General features: G+C 34.4%; 1 protein-coding gene and 1 long non-coding RNA gene across 2 annotated transcripts in view; one reads left to right on the forward strand and one right to left on the reverse strand.

Moving 5' to 3' along the window:
* Positions 1–4,485: 4,485 nt before the first annotated feature.
* Positions 4,486–8,168, forward strand: LOC144557643 (factor of DNA methylation 5-like). The gene is made up of 6 exons (XM_078306246.1): positions 4,486–5,433; positions 5,708–5,889; positions 6,172–6,234; positions 6,556–6,846; positions 7,068–7,271; positions 7,777–8,168. Exons 1-6 carry the CDS (start codon positions 4,536–4,538, stop codon positions 8,002–8,004), a joined length of 1,866 nt encoding a protein of 621 aa, XP_078162372.1. The 5' UTR covers positions 4,486–4,535; the 3' UTR covers positions 8,005–8,168.
* Positions 8,169–8,487: 319 nt separating this feature from the next.
* Positions 8,488–14,315, reverse strand: part of LOC144557363 (uncharacterized) — a 49,301-nt gene continuing 43,473 nt past the window's right edge. The window contains exon 9 of the long non-coding RNA XR_013512631.1: positions 8,488–8,499. This is a non-coding gene — a long non-coding RNA (uncharacterized LOC144557363). The remainder of the gene's footprint in view (positions 8,500–14,315) is intronic.

A 14,315-nucleotide genomic window follows, 5' to 3' on the forward strand; every position in this document is an offset into this window, starting at 1 on the left:
CCCTGGTTGTCATAAGGGGAGTGTTGGTGGTACCCCTGGTTGTCATAAGGGGAGTGATGATGGTACTCCTGGTTGTCATAAGGGGAGTGCTGGTGGTACACCTGGTTGTCATAAGGGGAGTGCTGGTGGTACCCCTGGTTGTCATAACCTAAAGGTCCAGCCCCAGCCGCACTTGAAGGTCCAGCCCTAGTCCGGGGAACCCTCTTTGAATATATGTCCATTACCGGGACCCCACTTGCCGCAAATTGAGTGTATACAACTCTCCACAAATTTGCATCTGTTATTGGAAACTTCACAAAGTAAGGTCTACCCCCGCCCCCCCACGTGAGTTGTCAATCCGTGTAGCCAATTCTATTTCATACCTGTTGGGGTTTACAGCAGTCTTTTCGTATATTAGCTGCTTCAGTTCCTCAAATGTGGTATTTTCATTAACCTCGAAGCCAAATGCGACCTCTTTCGTGTAATGCACGCCATCTTCACCTCTTTGTAGCTTGCCGCCCACATGCAGTGCAACTAACATCTTTTTCTTAACAAACTACATTTAAAAAATAATTTTATGAATATTAAAGTAATTATTCATAAATTAAAACGGGTACAATAATCTAATTACAAAATAATTAAAAAAAACCGCTACTTTTGCTACAGTAATTGTAATAGTTAAAGTAATGTACATTAGCAACAGTTACCGTAATAACTAATTTAGTAATACAACAATTACACTTACAGTAAATGAAACAGAAAATAATTAAAAAAAATACCTGTTACAGTAAAATTCTTCTTCAATCGTCAAATAAATCGCCTTCAATCGCTAAATGAATCGGCTTCTCTCAAATAGTAAAATGACAGGCTTACACTGAATGATGGAATGATGAGAGAGAAAAATAGGCGTAGAATGACGGGAGAGAAGAATAAAGAATGGAGCTGAGAAGAACTCCAATTTATATATTATATATATTGGTGGATCACCAATTATTTAATATACTGTTGGATCACGGATTCGAATGGAGCTCAGAAAAACTCCAATTTATATATTATATATATTAGTGACACCAATTATTTAATATACTGTTGGATCACGGGTTCGAATATTTTAATATTTTAATTACGGTTAGGAATTTAATATTATTAAAAAAATATTGATCGGTAATATTATAATATAAACGGACCGCCCAGCGGTTTCGTTTTTGTTTTTAATGTTGAAAAGATTGAATATTATAATATATATGGACCTAATGTCACGGTAAAGTTTAAAGAATAAATAATAATTTAATAAAATAAGAATTTAATAATTAATAAAATAAGAATTTAATAATGGAATATTTTATAGTTAATGACCCGCCAGGTTTGGTTTGGGCATGGACCGCCCGTTTCCGGGGCGGTTTGATTTTGAGCATGGACCGCCCGGAAATGGGGCGGTTTGGTTTGAGCATGGATCGCCCAATAATGGGGCAGTTTGGTGTTGATCATGGCCCGCCCAGAATTTGAGCGGTTGGGGCATCAATAAAAAAAAAATTAAATCGAGGACATTCTTAAAATTTTCTATTTTTGTTGTTATATTAATAAAAATGGCCGGAAGGGGGGTATGGGACAATAAACCTTTCATTTCTTTCCTAAATTATACTACACTACAACCATTTATGACGTGCCACCTGTTGCAATACTTCCGTAACGGTGTACCAGTTCTATAATGGACCAAGTCCAACCAAGAGTTTCCGTAAAAGACTAAACAGCAGCAAAACCGAGGTTAAAGTACGAAATGAACAGGCCACAGGCTTTGCTTCCAATTCGATCCATTTTTCAGTGGAAGTGGAACCATTTGCCAAAACCAGTACAGAAAAAAAAACTGATAGTAGAAGGCGAGAAGCGGAGAATAGACAAGGAGGTAAAAACCGACAAGGAGAACACCCTCGTTATCTCCTTGGAATCATTGTGCTTGTCAAAATTTCTGAACTCAAGTCATCTATCGTAGCGTGGCAACAAGGAGAAGAAAGTTTTCTTCACAGGGGTAAATTAAATTCTCGTCAAATTTCTACTCTTTATAGTGTGATTTCACGACGCGACCTTTTGATTTTTCAAGTCCCGTCGTCTCTATTCCTTCCTGTCGTTCTCTCGTAGAGTTTCCGATCAAAAAGGTGACGAGCGTTTGAAGGAAGAAGAAACGCTTCCGGCTTCCGATCAGACCCTAAAAAACGCGACCAGAGTAAAAAGTTCCTCAAAATAAAACGAAAGAAAAACAAAGACCACTGAAGTTTAAAATATTTTTCCCCTGTTTTGTTGGTCTAGGCATTTTGTTAATTTACTGATTTCTCTGGGTTTTGGTCATAAAATCCCATCTTTAGTTGAAAAAAAAATTAGGTTTTTGTCATGTCCCTTGCGATTCATCTTTAGTTGGTAGCTTTGAAAATAACAAATTTAGAATTATTTTTTTTTGCTGCGCCAAGTAATTAGTTTTGTATTTTTCGAGTCACGCATACAGCTTTCAAATTGCCGATTTTAACTTTGTTGCTGATTCTGGGTTTTGTCTGTAGTTGGTTAATTTTACTGTAACATAAAATTCTGTAATTTGGGTTTACGGTTGCCACTCAGCTTAGGTTTTCTGGTTTAGGAATTAAGAGTAGTATGAGTTTAAGCTCATCAAGGGGCTTTTTCTCTACCTTAATGTCAGAAATTGTCTGATCAGGTTTCAAAATAATGAATTTGGAATTCTATAATGTACTTTATAAGACAGAATTTTATGTTCCAAATTTTTAGATTTCAAGTTCTTTTTGCTTAAGATCAAGAGGTTAGAAAATAAATTATTTTTATGCTTTTGCTTTTGCTTTGGACAAAATTTGGCATTTTGAGTTTATGAAAATAAAGTCAAAAAATGAAACCGATCTTATAGTTATTGAGGTTAAGCTCATGAAACTGTGGTGGGCTGAAAACTCATACTAGTTTTTTTCTTAGGCTGAGTGCTTCTGATTATTTTGTTATTTTTCATTTTCTTGAGAATGATTTGACTGTTTTGGTAATTTTGTATATACTATGGTCGTCTTCTGTGATTGACGTCATATTTAGTCATGAATATTGCTCCAGATATAAAGGGTACTCTGACCAACCTGAATTTAAATTTAATTGTATGACATTGAAAATATTTAGAGAATTCTTTGTTTCTTTAAGCATATGATTGAGGGTTTTAGATCTTGTTTCTCGTTACAAGTTATTTTCATTCATTGGTTAGTAGAATTTAACTTAAGTTACTGAAGTTGATTTAATCCATGCATAACGGCTTAATTTATGTAAGTTAACAGCTCTTTATACTAGTTTAACTACTTCCTTGCATTGAAGAACATACCTGATACGTAAAGGGTACTTTGTCAAAACTAGTTAAAATTGTATAACATGACGTACTATATTAATATATGGAGAATGATTGAAACTTTAAGTATATATTGAGGTTTGATTCTGCATACTATTTTAAGATAATTTTTATTTCTTCATAGTCATTGGCTGTTATTCTAGTTTCCTTAAAATAATGACTTAGTCAGTGCATAAATGCTCTGCTTTTGATATATAAGGATTTTATCATAATAGTGCATGTACCTGGTCATATTTATCCCATTCTTACTTAACATGTAAAAGGTACTTTAGTCAATTCAGGAATAACTTGGGTTATATAACGTACCAGATTACTTGGGTATATTAAGAATTTTTAGGCATACAGCTTGGTATGTTAAATTTTTCTTTGGATTTAGAGTTATTTATCTTTTTCTTTCTGGTGATTACAATGTTTAACATAGTTGGTGTATGACTGTGATGATAGTGTAATATTAAGAATTTTACTATAGTAGTTTTACTTCTCCCACATATTTTGTGATGACTCTCCGGACACGAGGGGCTGATACTTTAGTCAACCTAGAGAGATTGGTGAATTTTGAAGCATTGATAAAATATTTACAAGTTACTGTAACTCTTGTATTTATTTTAGACTTAATTTATGTTTGGTATATTTATGTAGAACCTTTTTGCCTCTTTTCCCCGTACTATTGCATGGACTTTCCTTAAACAGTGATAAGATATATAGTATTCATCTTAGTATTGTCAGATGACAAATTTTGTTTTCACTTATATTATCATATTATTTGTTCATTGCTGAACACATTTCAGATGAGACCAAATTAAATGAAATTCAGGTTACACTAGATGGCCACCCAAAATTTCTTTTTTTTCCACTAATTGATAATTGCCTGTTATCTTGACATGCTTGTTCAAAAGGAAAAATATATCATTATATTAAATGAGTAAATTTTCTTGACCATTAGTCTACAAAATTTGTATGAAGTATACTTATTTTAAAATTGACATCTCTGCTCATTGCTTCTATGCATAACACTTCCGTTCTGTCCATGCTCGTATATAATTAATACTGAATGTTTGTTGCAAATTGCATGCTCAGATGCGATATGGGTTTAAGCAAATCACTAATTTCCTTGCATCTCTCTCGTTATATCTGTTTTGTTGTTTTCAGAATCTAGTTTGTGTGCTACCATTCTAAAATGGCCTCCAGCTCGGACCCAGAAGAAGAACAATCTGAGATCAGCGAGTCAGAAATAACTGATTGCGTTAAGAAAATCTACTCTCAACTTCAGTCAAAGCACTATAAGGTTAAGAAGTCTGGTGCTTACAAATGCCCGTTTTGCCCATCCAAGAAAAAACAAAGGTACCAGTACAAAGATCTCCTTCAACATGCGAGCGGTATTGGTATGTCCAATAAACCACCAAAAATGAAAGCACAGCACCAAGCTCTTGCCAAGTATATGAAACATGACTTGGCAAACCCCAAACTAGTGCACCAGATTGTGGCCGTCAACCCAGTCCCCCCTCAGAGAAAAGATGACGACAAGTATGTCTGGCCCTGGAAGGGCATTCTGGTAAATCTGCCTGTCAAGCACCAAGGTGGCCAGTATACGGGCAAGACAGCCGATGAGATCAAAGAAATGATCTCTAATTTCAACCCTTCTGAGGTTTTCCCCTTATTGGACCACAAGGGGCACACTGGCAGGTGCATAGTTGATTTTGGAGCTGACTGGGGTGGCTTTCGCAATGCCATGTCATTCGACAAGCATTTCCAGTCGAGAGGGGTGGGTCGACTCAAATGGCAAGAAAGAAAGCATAAATCAAAAGAGGTTCATGGGTGGATTGCCATGGAGGTTGATTTTAACCGGTCAGGTCAGGTTGCCGATCATCTGAGGCAACATGGGGTTTTGAAATCGGTTGATGATGTCATGCAGGAGGAGTCGAGCAAGGCTAGGTCCTGTGTGGCTAATTTAACGGTGCAGATTGAGGCCAAAAATCAGGATATATATGAAATGGAGTGCAAGTACAATAGCTCGGCCCTGTCCCTTGCCCAAGTTATGGAAGATAGAGAGGGGCTTACACGAGCTTATAATGAAGGTTAGTTTGAACTCTCTTTTTGACCTTTCCTATAGAAATTTAGCCTCAGATAAGCCAAAATATGGAAGTAAAAGAGTTAACTAATTTAAATAGGCCCATAGATGTTGTTTGGGTTATGTTACTGTCTCATTGGTTGGTATTTATTTGGGATAATTTTTATGGAATTAGGAGACAATAGGAATCAACTATTTGCAGTTTGTACATGCCAAAGTCTTTCATTTTCTTTTGATGCAAATGCTAATAACTCGATTTCATTGTTTGCGATATCAATCAGAACTGAGAATGTTGGAAGAAGCTTTCTGTGCACATCATCAATCTGTACTGAAACAGAATGAAAAAATGAGGGCAGAATTGGAATATAAAAGGATGCAACTGGAGGAAAGAAGCAGGCAGCTCACTATTGAGTCCTCTCAGTATGAAATCAACAAACAAGAGCTTGACAGCGAAAGGCAAAAGGTATTCTAAGCAACATAAATTCTTGATGGTTCTGTACAAGTAGTTACTTTTTTTGTTACCCTTTTGTTACTCTTGGTCTTATTAACAGGTACTGTTGTGTGTTGTTTATTTGTTAAGCACAATTCCTACTTGCGCATAGCTGGTCCCTACTGGTTCTTTTACAGTCCTTTAAAGCACTTAGGGTTAACATGCATAGGAATTGATGTTGTTTGCTTAGTCTTTTGGATGTCTTTTGCTAAACATTTTTCTTTTTTTTTCTTTTTTGCGGTACTTCTATTTTAGAAAGCAGAAATTGAACAGCTAAAGGTGAATGAAGAAGTGTTGCTACTTACTGAGCAACAAAAGGTTTGTATTACTCTGCTTTGTAGTACTAGTACTGGCATGGATGGCTACCTCTTTTTCTCTGTACGGCTTTGTTGTAAAGTTTGCCAAATCTCACAGTTGATTCAAAAAGAAGCATTGTTTAAGCTTAAGACACAAACCAATAAATGAAGCTGTTCAGTCCTTTTTATATCCAATTTACCATGCGTTGTTAATATATATATTTCCTTTTATGTTTGGGGGGAATTTTTTTTTTTATGGGGTACTAGTAGTTTGTACTCATCCATGCTGGTAAAATTCTGAACTGTCAACAAAACTTCTAATATAAAACTATATCAACATTAGAGGGAGAAAGAGGAGAATCTGAAAAGGATTCTCCAATTGCAAAAAGAATTGGATGCAAAGCAGCAGCTTGAACTGGAGATAGAGAAGTTGAAAGGACAGATTGAGGTGAGGCGCCACATGGGAGGAGGCAATGATGACTCAGCACTGAAGGAAAAAATGGAAAGTCTGAAGGAAGAGTTGCAGGATAAAATAGAAGAATTGGAGTTTTATCAAGACACTTATAAAGGTCTCCTTGAAAGAGAGAGCCGAGCCAAAGATGAGGTCAATGAAGCCAGGAAGGAACTGATCCAGGTAATATACATTAGGAATAAGTTTCCTCATCTGAAAGATGCAAAATTGTAGTACCTGAAGCTTAAATATAGTTTGTAGTTAATTAATTAATTAAGCTCAAGCACACCATACGGGGCTGCACTCCTGAATCCTTAAGTGAATAATGCATGACACTGGGTAATGGTTGGAACTTGTATATTCAACTATGCCCAGTATAATTTAATCTTTGGTTAAATATACAGCAACTGCAAAATATATTGGGACCACGCACGGCTATTAGACTAAAGAGGATGGGGGAGCTTAAGGCGGAGGTGTTTAAGAAATCAGCACCACCAGGAGAGGATGCTGACAGGTGGGCTACAACTGTCTGTTCTAAGTGGCAAGACGAGCTCAGGGATCCTAAATGGTACCCTTTCAAGGAAGATGGCCGTCGAGGAGAGGAAAAGGTAACTAAATGGTGCCCTTTCAAGAAACCCTCGATCTCTTGATTGGTTGCTTTTCCTTCATGATCTGTTTTCTGTTGGTATTGCTGTATATCTATGTTGTGGCAAGTGATTGATCTTCTTATATTGGTTTCTGATGGGTTCCTTTCTTTCTGTGGGCCGAATTTACCAATTGAGAATCTTGTTGGGCCCAAATTGTATCTTTGAGTAAGTTGATTTTATTTAAAAAGAAAATTAGTGTCCAGTGGTGTCTAATCTGGCCCTTGAGTGGTCAAGTTACACAGGTCTTGCATATAGCTAATTAACCAAACAATCCTGATTCCTGAGCTGGGTCAAACATTTTCATCTGAAAAACCAACCCATTAACTCAACATATGGTTGTGTTGACCGTACAGTATACTCACCTATGCCAAAATATGTTGTAGTGCAGTCCAACAAATTTCAATAACAATAAAAAAAAAAATTTACCTCAAGGCATTGTTCCTTTCTGCATGTTTTCTAATTACAGGTGGTAATAAAGGATGACGAGAAGCTTATTGAGGTGAAGAATATTTACGGCGAAGAGGTGTATGAAGCAATTAAAATCGCACTCCTTGAGTTGAACGAGTACAACCCGAATGGTCGCTACACAGTTAATGAGATCTGGAAAGCGAAAGAGAACCGCAAGGCGACCCTCAAGGAGGTCATCCAGTACATCTTCAAGCAGTGGAAGTCGTTAAAAGCCAAAAGGAGATGATGCCCTTAAATGATGAATGTCAGCCCGTGTGTAAATGTTGGAGATGGTTACTGTTTCATGGATAGCATTTTGTTGGGCTTTTATTAATTATAGAAAAAGCTTGAGCTTTGACTTTTGTTAACTGATAATTTTGTATTGGAAGAATGGTGCTCATTGGTGTTGTCTGCGGGCTCTTAGATAGATGCATGTTTGAATCAAGGATTATTGTAGGGAGAATTGAGTACCGGTTTAATTGTACTCTGTGCTAGCTGTAATATATATATTGCTCGCTGCATTTTCCCTTTTGTTTGTGCATTTTGTTTTATTAAGTTGGGCTTCATGATTATATCTAGGGAAATATGCAAATACTATACAAGCACAGAAAAATCAAACGAATAAACCAAGGAGAAAAGGGTATAAATTATTTCTCTAGGTTGCTAGTGGTGATTGCATGAAAAGCCCGGAGAAATGATGTAGATAGCGTAGGAAGCTACCCCATCTACCTCTTGCCATTAACTACATAATTCACATTTTGTAATAATAGCACGGCCTCGTAGAGTCATAGGTACACAACTGAGATAAAGTTCAAAGTTATGAGCTTCTCTTCTCCGTTTTTAAGAAAAAGCTTTACTCTCCTCCAAGGAAAAAAAGGGCTCTTGATATCTCCATTACTTGTGTAAATGGAGTGCTAAATCCAAGTTCAGTTTTGCTGAGTTGGCTTTTTTGTCACAGTATATTCCGAGTAGTGTTGAATGGTGATACTCAAAATGAGTCATCACATGATCATCACTTGTTATTTCTGAAATAAACATGAAACCCTAATTAACTTATCTCTTTCCCCTAGTTATATTTAATGGCCTATGCTTTTCCCATACCGTTACCATATACTCATCAATCATCATTCGTCATAATTATTTAATCTCCGCAATTGATGCAGTCTTGAATTTTTTATGTAACAGTAGTGAAGTACTGAAGTTGATAATCATTCAAAAATCCACAGGCAAACACAACTACCGACAAAAGAACAATGCATGGGTAATGTGCAACCTGCATATACGCATCATGCACTCAAGCTTGTTAGATTGGTGCAATATATCTAACTCGTAATTTATTGTAATGTAGAAAAGTATTTTACATAAATGCTTTATACTTCTTAAATTGTGGTATCTCAATAACTATAGAAGAAATTAAATTCAATTGCCTCCATTACGAGCCCTCTATTTTAGATCTATAATGACTTGTAATCTAAAACAGAAATATCAAACTATAACATAATGGGATACAGTGTGAGTACTTAGGCTATGGAAAAACGTTTGTATTTCAATCCAAATTAATTATGATTTTTCATATCCGTAGGGGCGCCGATCCAACCTACTAAATCCATTATGCATGTCTAAAATCTTGTAGGATATATACTTAATATTTTTTTTTTTAAAGATTTTTAATATATATTATTTCAGTTTATTTAAAAAATGACCCTTTTCATGATGCAAAAATTTATATATTTGCATAATTAATTAGGTTTATCTTTCACAAATCCAAAAAATAGTATTGAGCAGGTTGGATCGAACATTTGAACATATAAATTAAATATTATAATTTAGACCATTTATATATATTTCAATCAAAATATTATTAACGGTATCGTCACAAATAAACCAAGAGTGAAAGTGTTTTTTTTTCTTTTATTGACGGTATCTTCGCAAATCCTCTTGTTGGTAATAGTGATATTTTCGAGAATAATAATTTTTGTTGGTGTATAGTTGTTGCTCTCACATATAGCGATAGATTACTGTAGTGATATGTACTATTAACTCAAACATTTGTGTGCACATGCATGAATTATTACAACTCGGCTTTGTTTTAATTGACAATTTGGCATCATAGGTTTTGCATCTACGTACTAACATTAATTTTAAAAAATTTAGTTCCCATCAAAATAAAAATTGAAATGTCAAAATTTAATTATTTTGTGCGTGTATATATAGAACGTAATATATAGATGCTATTTTACAATTTTATTTATTATTAAAGTTTTAGATTGTATTTAATTTGAAATAAAAAAAATAAAAACATAATGAAGACATACAATAATATTATAAATACATTTAATTTAAATCCTCGTCCATGCATGTGTTGTAGTAATATATCTGTCAGATGGGGTCCACCTTGCAGTATAAGCCGTCTGACAGCTTTATAGGCAGACAACTAGAACAAAAAAGCTGCCTGAGACAGGCTCAATGTAAATTAAATCAGCCATTACGTATGAGCGCACTAAATATATTGTCTGAAAAGAGAAATTAAAAACTGCGCTGTGGAACTTATCGTTGCATCCGTACAGCCTTTGTAAGGTGATGATAATTAAACTGATAACCCATTAATTATTTACAATTTTTCCAAAATAATTATAATACATTAATGGCACATATGATATAACTACAAATAAAATACATAATTTATTAAACTTTACGAGCTAGAATATTGTTAAAAAAAAAACTCATGAATTTTAGTAAGATATCAATAACAGTTAATTACTCGAATTCGTATCCCCTCAAGTTACCCGACTGAGTAGAATTGAATCGAACAGTCAAAAAATGAGTTGGCACACATCTCAAAGCACAAATAATCATGCCCCCTCTGTCATCCCAAATCTTGACCGGCTGAGAGTAAATCTGAGCCGTCTGTTTCAATTGTGTTGAGTCAGGTACCTAGGAGGATACGGATCCTAATTACTCTGGGAAGCAAATATGCTTTTGAAAAAAGGAGGATCTCCTATTCTCCAATCTGAATCGTTCGAAATTGATCAAACGGCTTCAATTATTTTTTTTATATCAATATAATTTATTAAAACGAATCATATGTAATTGAAACTGTTTGATCGATTATGAACGATTCAGATTGGGGCATAGGAGGGTTCTCCTTTTTTCAAGAAAGGCGTGTTCGGATTTTATTGTTCACGTGGGAAAAAAAAAATTCACTCAGACTGAATTTTTTTTTCCCACGTGAACAGTAAAATTTAGTTTAAAAATTTTGCAATTCCATTCCTATTCCTATTTCCGTCCGTCTGCCGAACACGCCCGAAAAGAACCAGATTTCATTCCATTACTCTGGGAGAAGGAATATTGAAGAATTCGGTAGAGTTAGTTGCAGTACATTTTTCAAATATATATAATTGGCATTTATTACAGTGGGATGGTTTACACGAGATCTAAGAAATATAATTAGAGAGAGAGAGAGAGGCGGGGGAGGTGGGGGCAGCAATGTAATGTTGCTGGTCCAAGGGAGGCAGCACAGCAACAAAGAGAATCGAAGGGAGATGTTATTACTTGCATTTATACAGTTTCAGTGTTTTAAACTTTTTGACTGTGGCCAGCAATTATCAAATATGTGTGCCCCTCTGTGTGCGTGACAGATAAGAGAGCATTGATTGACTGTGGTGAAGCAATTCCTGTAGTACAGTAATTGACTAATTGTTACATACCATTTAGGGGTGTAAACGGGTTGGATATTACCCGACTATATCCGACTCCGTATCCGAAAATTTAATACGGATATCCAATATCCGAATATCCGTGCGGATACGGATACGAATATGGTTTTGAATTTTAATTATCCGTATCCGAATAGTAGATATATATTATATAATTTAATATGTATTTTGAAAAAAATTATGTCATTCACTATTATAAAAAGCGGATATCCGTATCCGTATCTGGTTAATATCCGTCTAATATCCGATCCGTATCCGTATCCGGAAAATAAAAACGGATACGGATATGGTTTTACCACTATCCGATCCGTATCCGATCCGTTTGCACCCCTAATACCATTCCATATACTTTGTATAGCTCCCGAATTTTTTTAAATACCATAATAATAAAAAAAAACACTCTAGATTTGAGGGATTTCTATATTTACCCAGACTGCACAGCCAATCTGTAGCCCACTTATGGGAGGTTGTAGATTGACTTAGAGGTCCCAAAACTTAAATATATTCAATATTATAGTGCATTTTTTTGTGCTTTTGGAGAACCTCTAAGCCAATATGCGGCCCTCGCAAATGAGTCGCAGATTGACTGTGCGGTCCGAGTAAATATGAAAATCACTCAAATCTAGAGTGTTTTTGTTTATCTTTTTTTTTTGTGCTACAAATTGTCCATTTCGGGAATAGCTCTTGTACTGTTTTTATTAGCCAATTTTTTTTTGTCAAGTAGACATGTATTTGTATTGGAGATAAATAAATATCTAGAGTCCGGCTAGTATGACATTGGTGTTATATGACAATAACTTCAAAATTGATTGAATAGACTTTAAACGATTAATTCAAACCATTCAAACAAATTTACTTTATGAGTGATGCGTTTACATGTAAATTTTTTTATATTTTTGAGTTATTTTAGTATCAAATCAAGCCGTAAAAATGTTGAAAAATGAATGTATTAAAATTAACTTAAAAACTCACTCATTTGACTACTTGACTTGATACTAAATAAATTCGAAAAATTATAAATTTGCATGTAAACACACAACTAATGAAGTAGATTGGTTTAAACGGTTTGGATTCATCTTTTGAAGTCGATTCGATAGATTTTGGAGTTGGTGTTATATAGGCTTGAATGACACTGATGTCATACTAGTCATACTCTAAATATCTATCATATGAGTGAGGCTAAATTATTATACAGAGCGCATATAAGTCTGTATCAAGGTTCTAAATAGCGTTTATCACGTCATAGCAGGGAGCCTCCAAAAAAAGCTATAGCAAATAGCGTCGCTATAGCGAAAGCTATGCCACATAGCGTTTTTTTTATTTTTATAAAAATTATATTATATATTTGTACTAAATACCAACATTATTTAGTCTCATAGAACAATAAATAATATCAAATTGATTAAAAAATTATAATATTCATATTGAACCAATACAAAGTCCAAATTGCGACTCAAAATATCATAAACTATCGATCTTTTTCTATTCAAAATATCTTCAACATCATAACATAATTTATCTTTTTTCTATTTAAATTTCAAAATAACCTAAAAATTGAAAAGAAAAGAAATTCATACTTCTAGTAAAATAAACAGATGATCCTTGAAGAAATTCTTGTTAGTCCCTAAAATTTTCATAATTTAGCAATTATTCATTTGATTTATCATCAATTAAAAAAAATCAAGGGCAAAATGAAAAATTTATTATAGCGGACCTGAATTTGATATAATGTAATATTCATCAAAATTAAACAATATCTTCACCATTTATTTATTTTAAAGCCCATATAAATTGAAAAAAAAAACTCATGTTGCATAGCGCGCGCTATTTGGGCTACACGCTATGCGTTATAGCGTCCGTAGCTCAAATAGCGTGTGTTAATGCTATAGCTTAGTGTTTAGAGTCCAAAAACGCTATAGCGTGCTATTTAGAACACTGGTCTGTATTATAAATCAATATTTTTATTTTTTAAATTTAAATAGTGGATCTAAACCGTTCCACATAGAAAGTAATTGGAAACTAAATTTTACATGTTTAGTATATTTTTCTATTATTCTTTTACATTGGTCAAAAATATCATACTCTTGAATGGTCTATATCTTTAGATCAAGTGATTTTTTAATCAAATATAATATTTGTAATAGACTAATTGTTACATCCATTTGACAAGTTGTATAATTTTTCTTATACAAATTTCTTTTGCCAAACGTGCATTTATGCTGGAGGCAAGTACCTAGCCATATCATCATTCTTATTAATTTAATATGGCATCTATTAGAAATCTTAAAATCATCTACAAAATAAGACGGTCACTCACAAAAGAGATGCCACACTGATAACCTGCTACGGTGCTACGCGTAGCATAGAGGCTCTCTGTGCAACAGCTCAATATTCGACTTTTTAAAATTATAACGGTTGATCCGAACCGTTCATCTTGTTCTCCATGTTAATATGTATTTGGAGACCAAATTTTACATTTTTTTAAATTTTTTTACTATTTTTTTAGATTTTTTGAAAATCATTGTTTTTTTATGGTCCAGATTTGCTGAAAACTGCGATGTTCAATAAATCTAAAAAATAGTAAAAAAATTCCAAAAAAATGTAAAATTTGGTCTCCAAACACATATTAATATGGAGAACAAGATGAATGGTTCGGATCGACCGTTAGGGTTTTGAAAAGTCGAATATTGAGCTGTTGCACAGAGGGCCTCTATACTACGCGTAGCACCGTAGCATATTCATATATATATATATATATATATATATGGGTCTGTCTAAATTGCTACTGGCAGCATTTCGGCAAAGGTGCTGCCGGGGCTATATTTAGCCGTGTGATGTCCAA

This window comes from Carex rostrata, chromosome 7, assembly GCF_964058835.1.
Source record: "Carex rostrata chromosome 7, lpCarRost1.2, whole genome shotgun sequence".
NCBI classification, from domain to species: Eukaryota; Viridiplantae; Streptophyta; class Magnoliopsida; order Poales; family Cyperaceae; genus Carex; species Carex rostrata.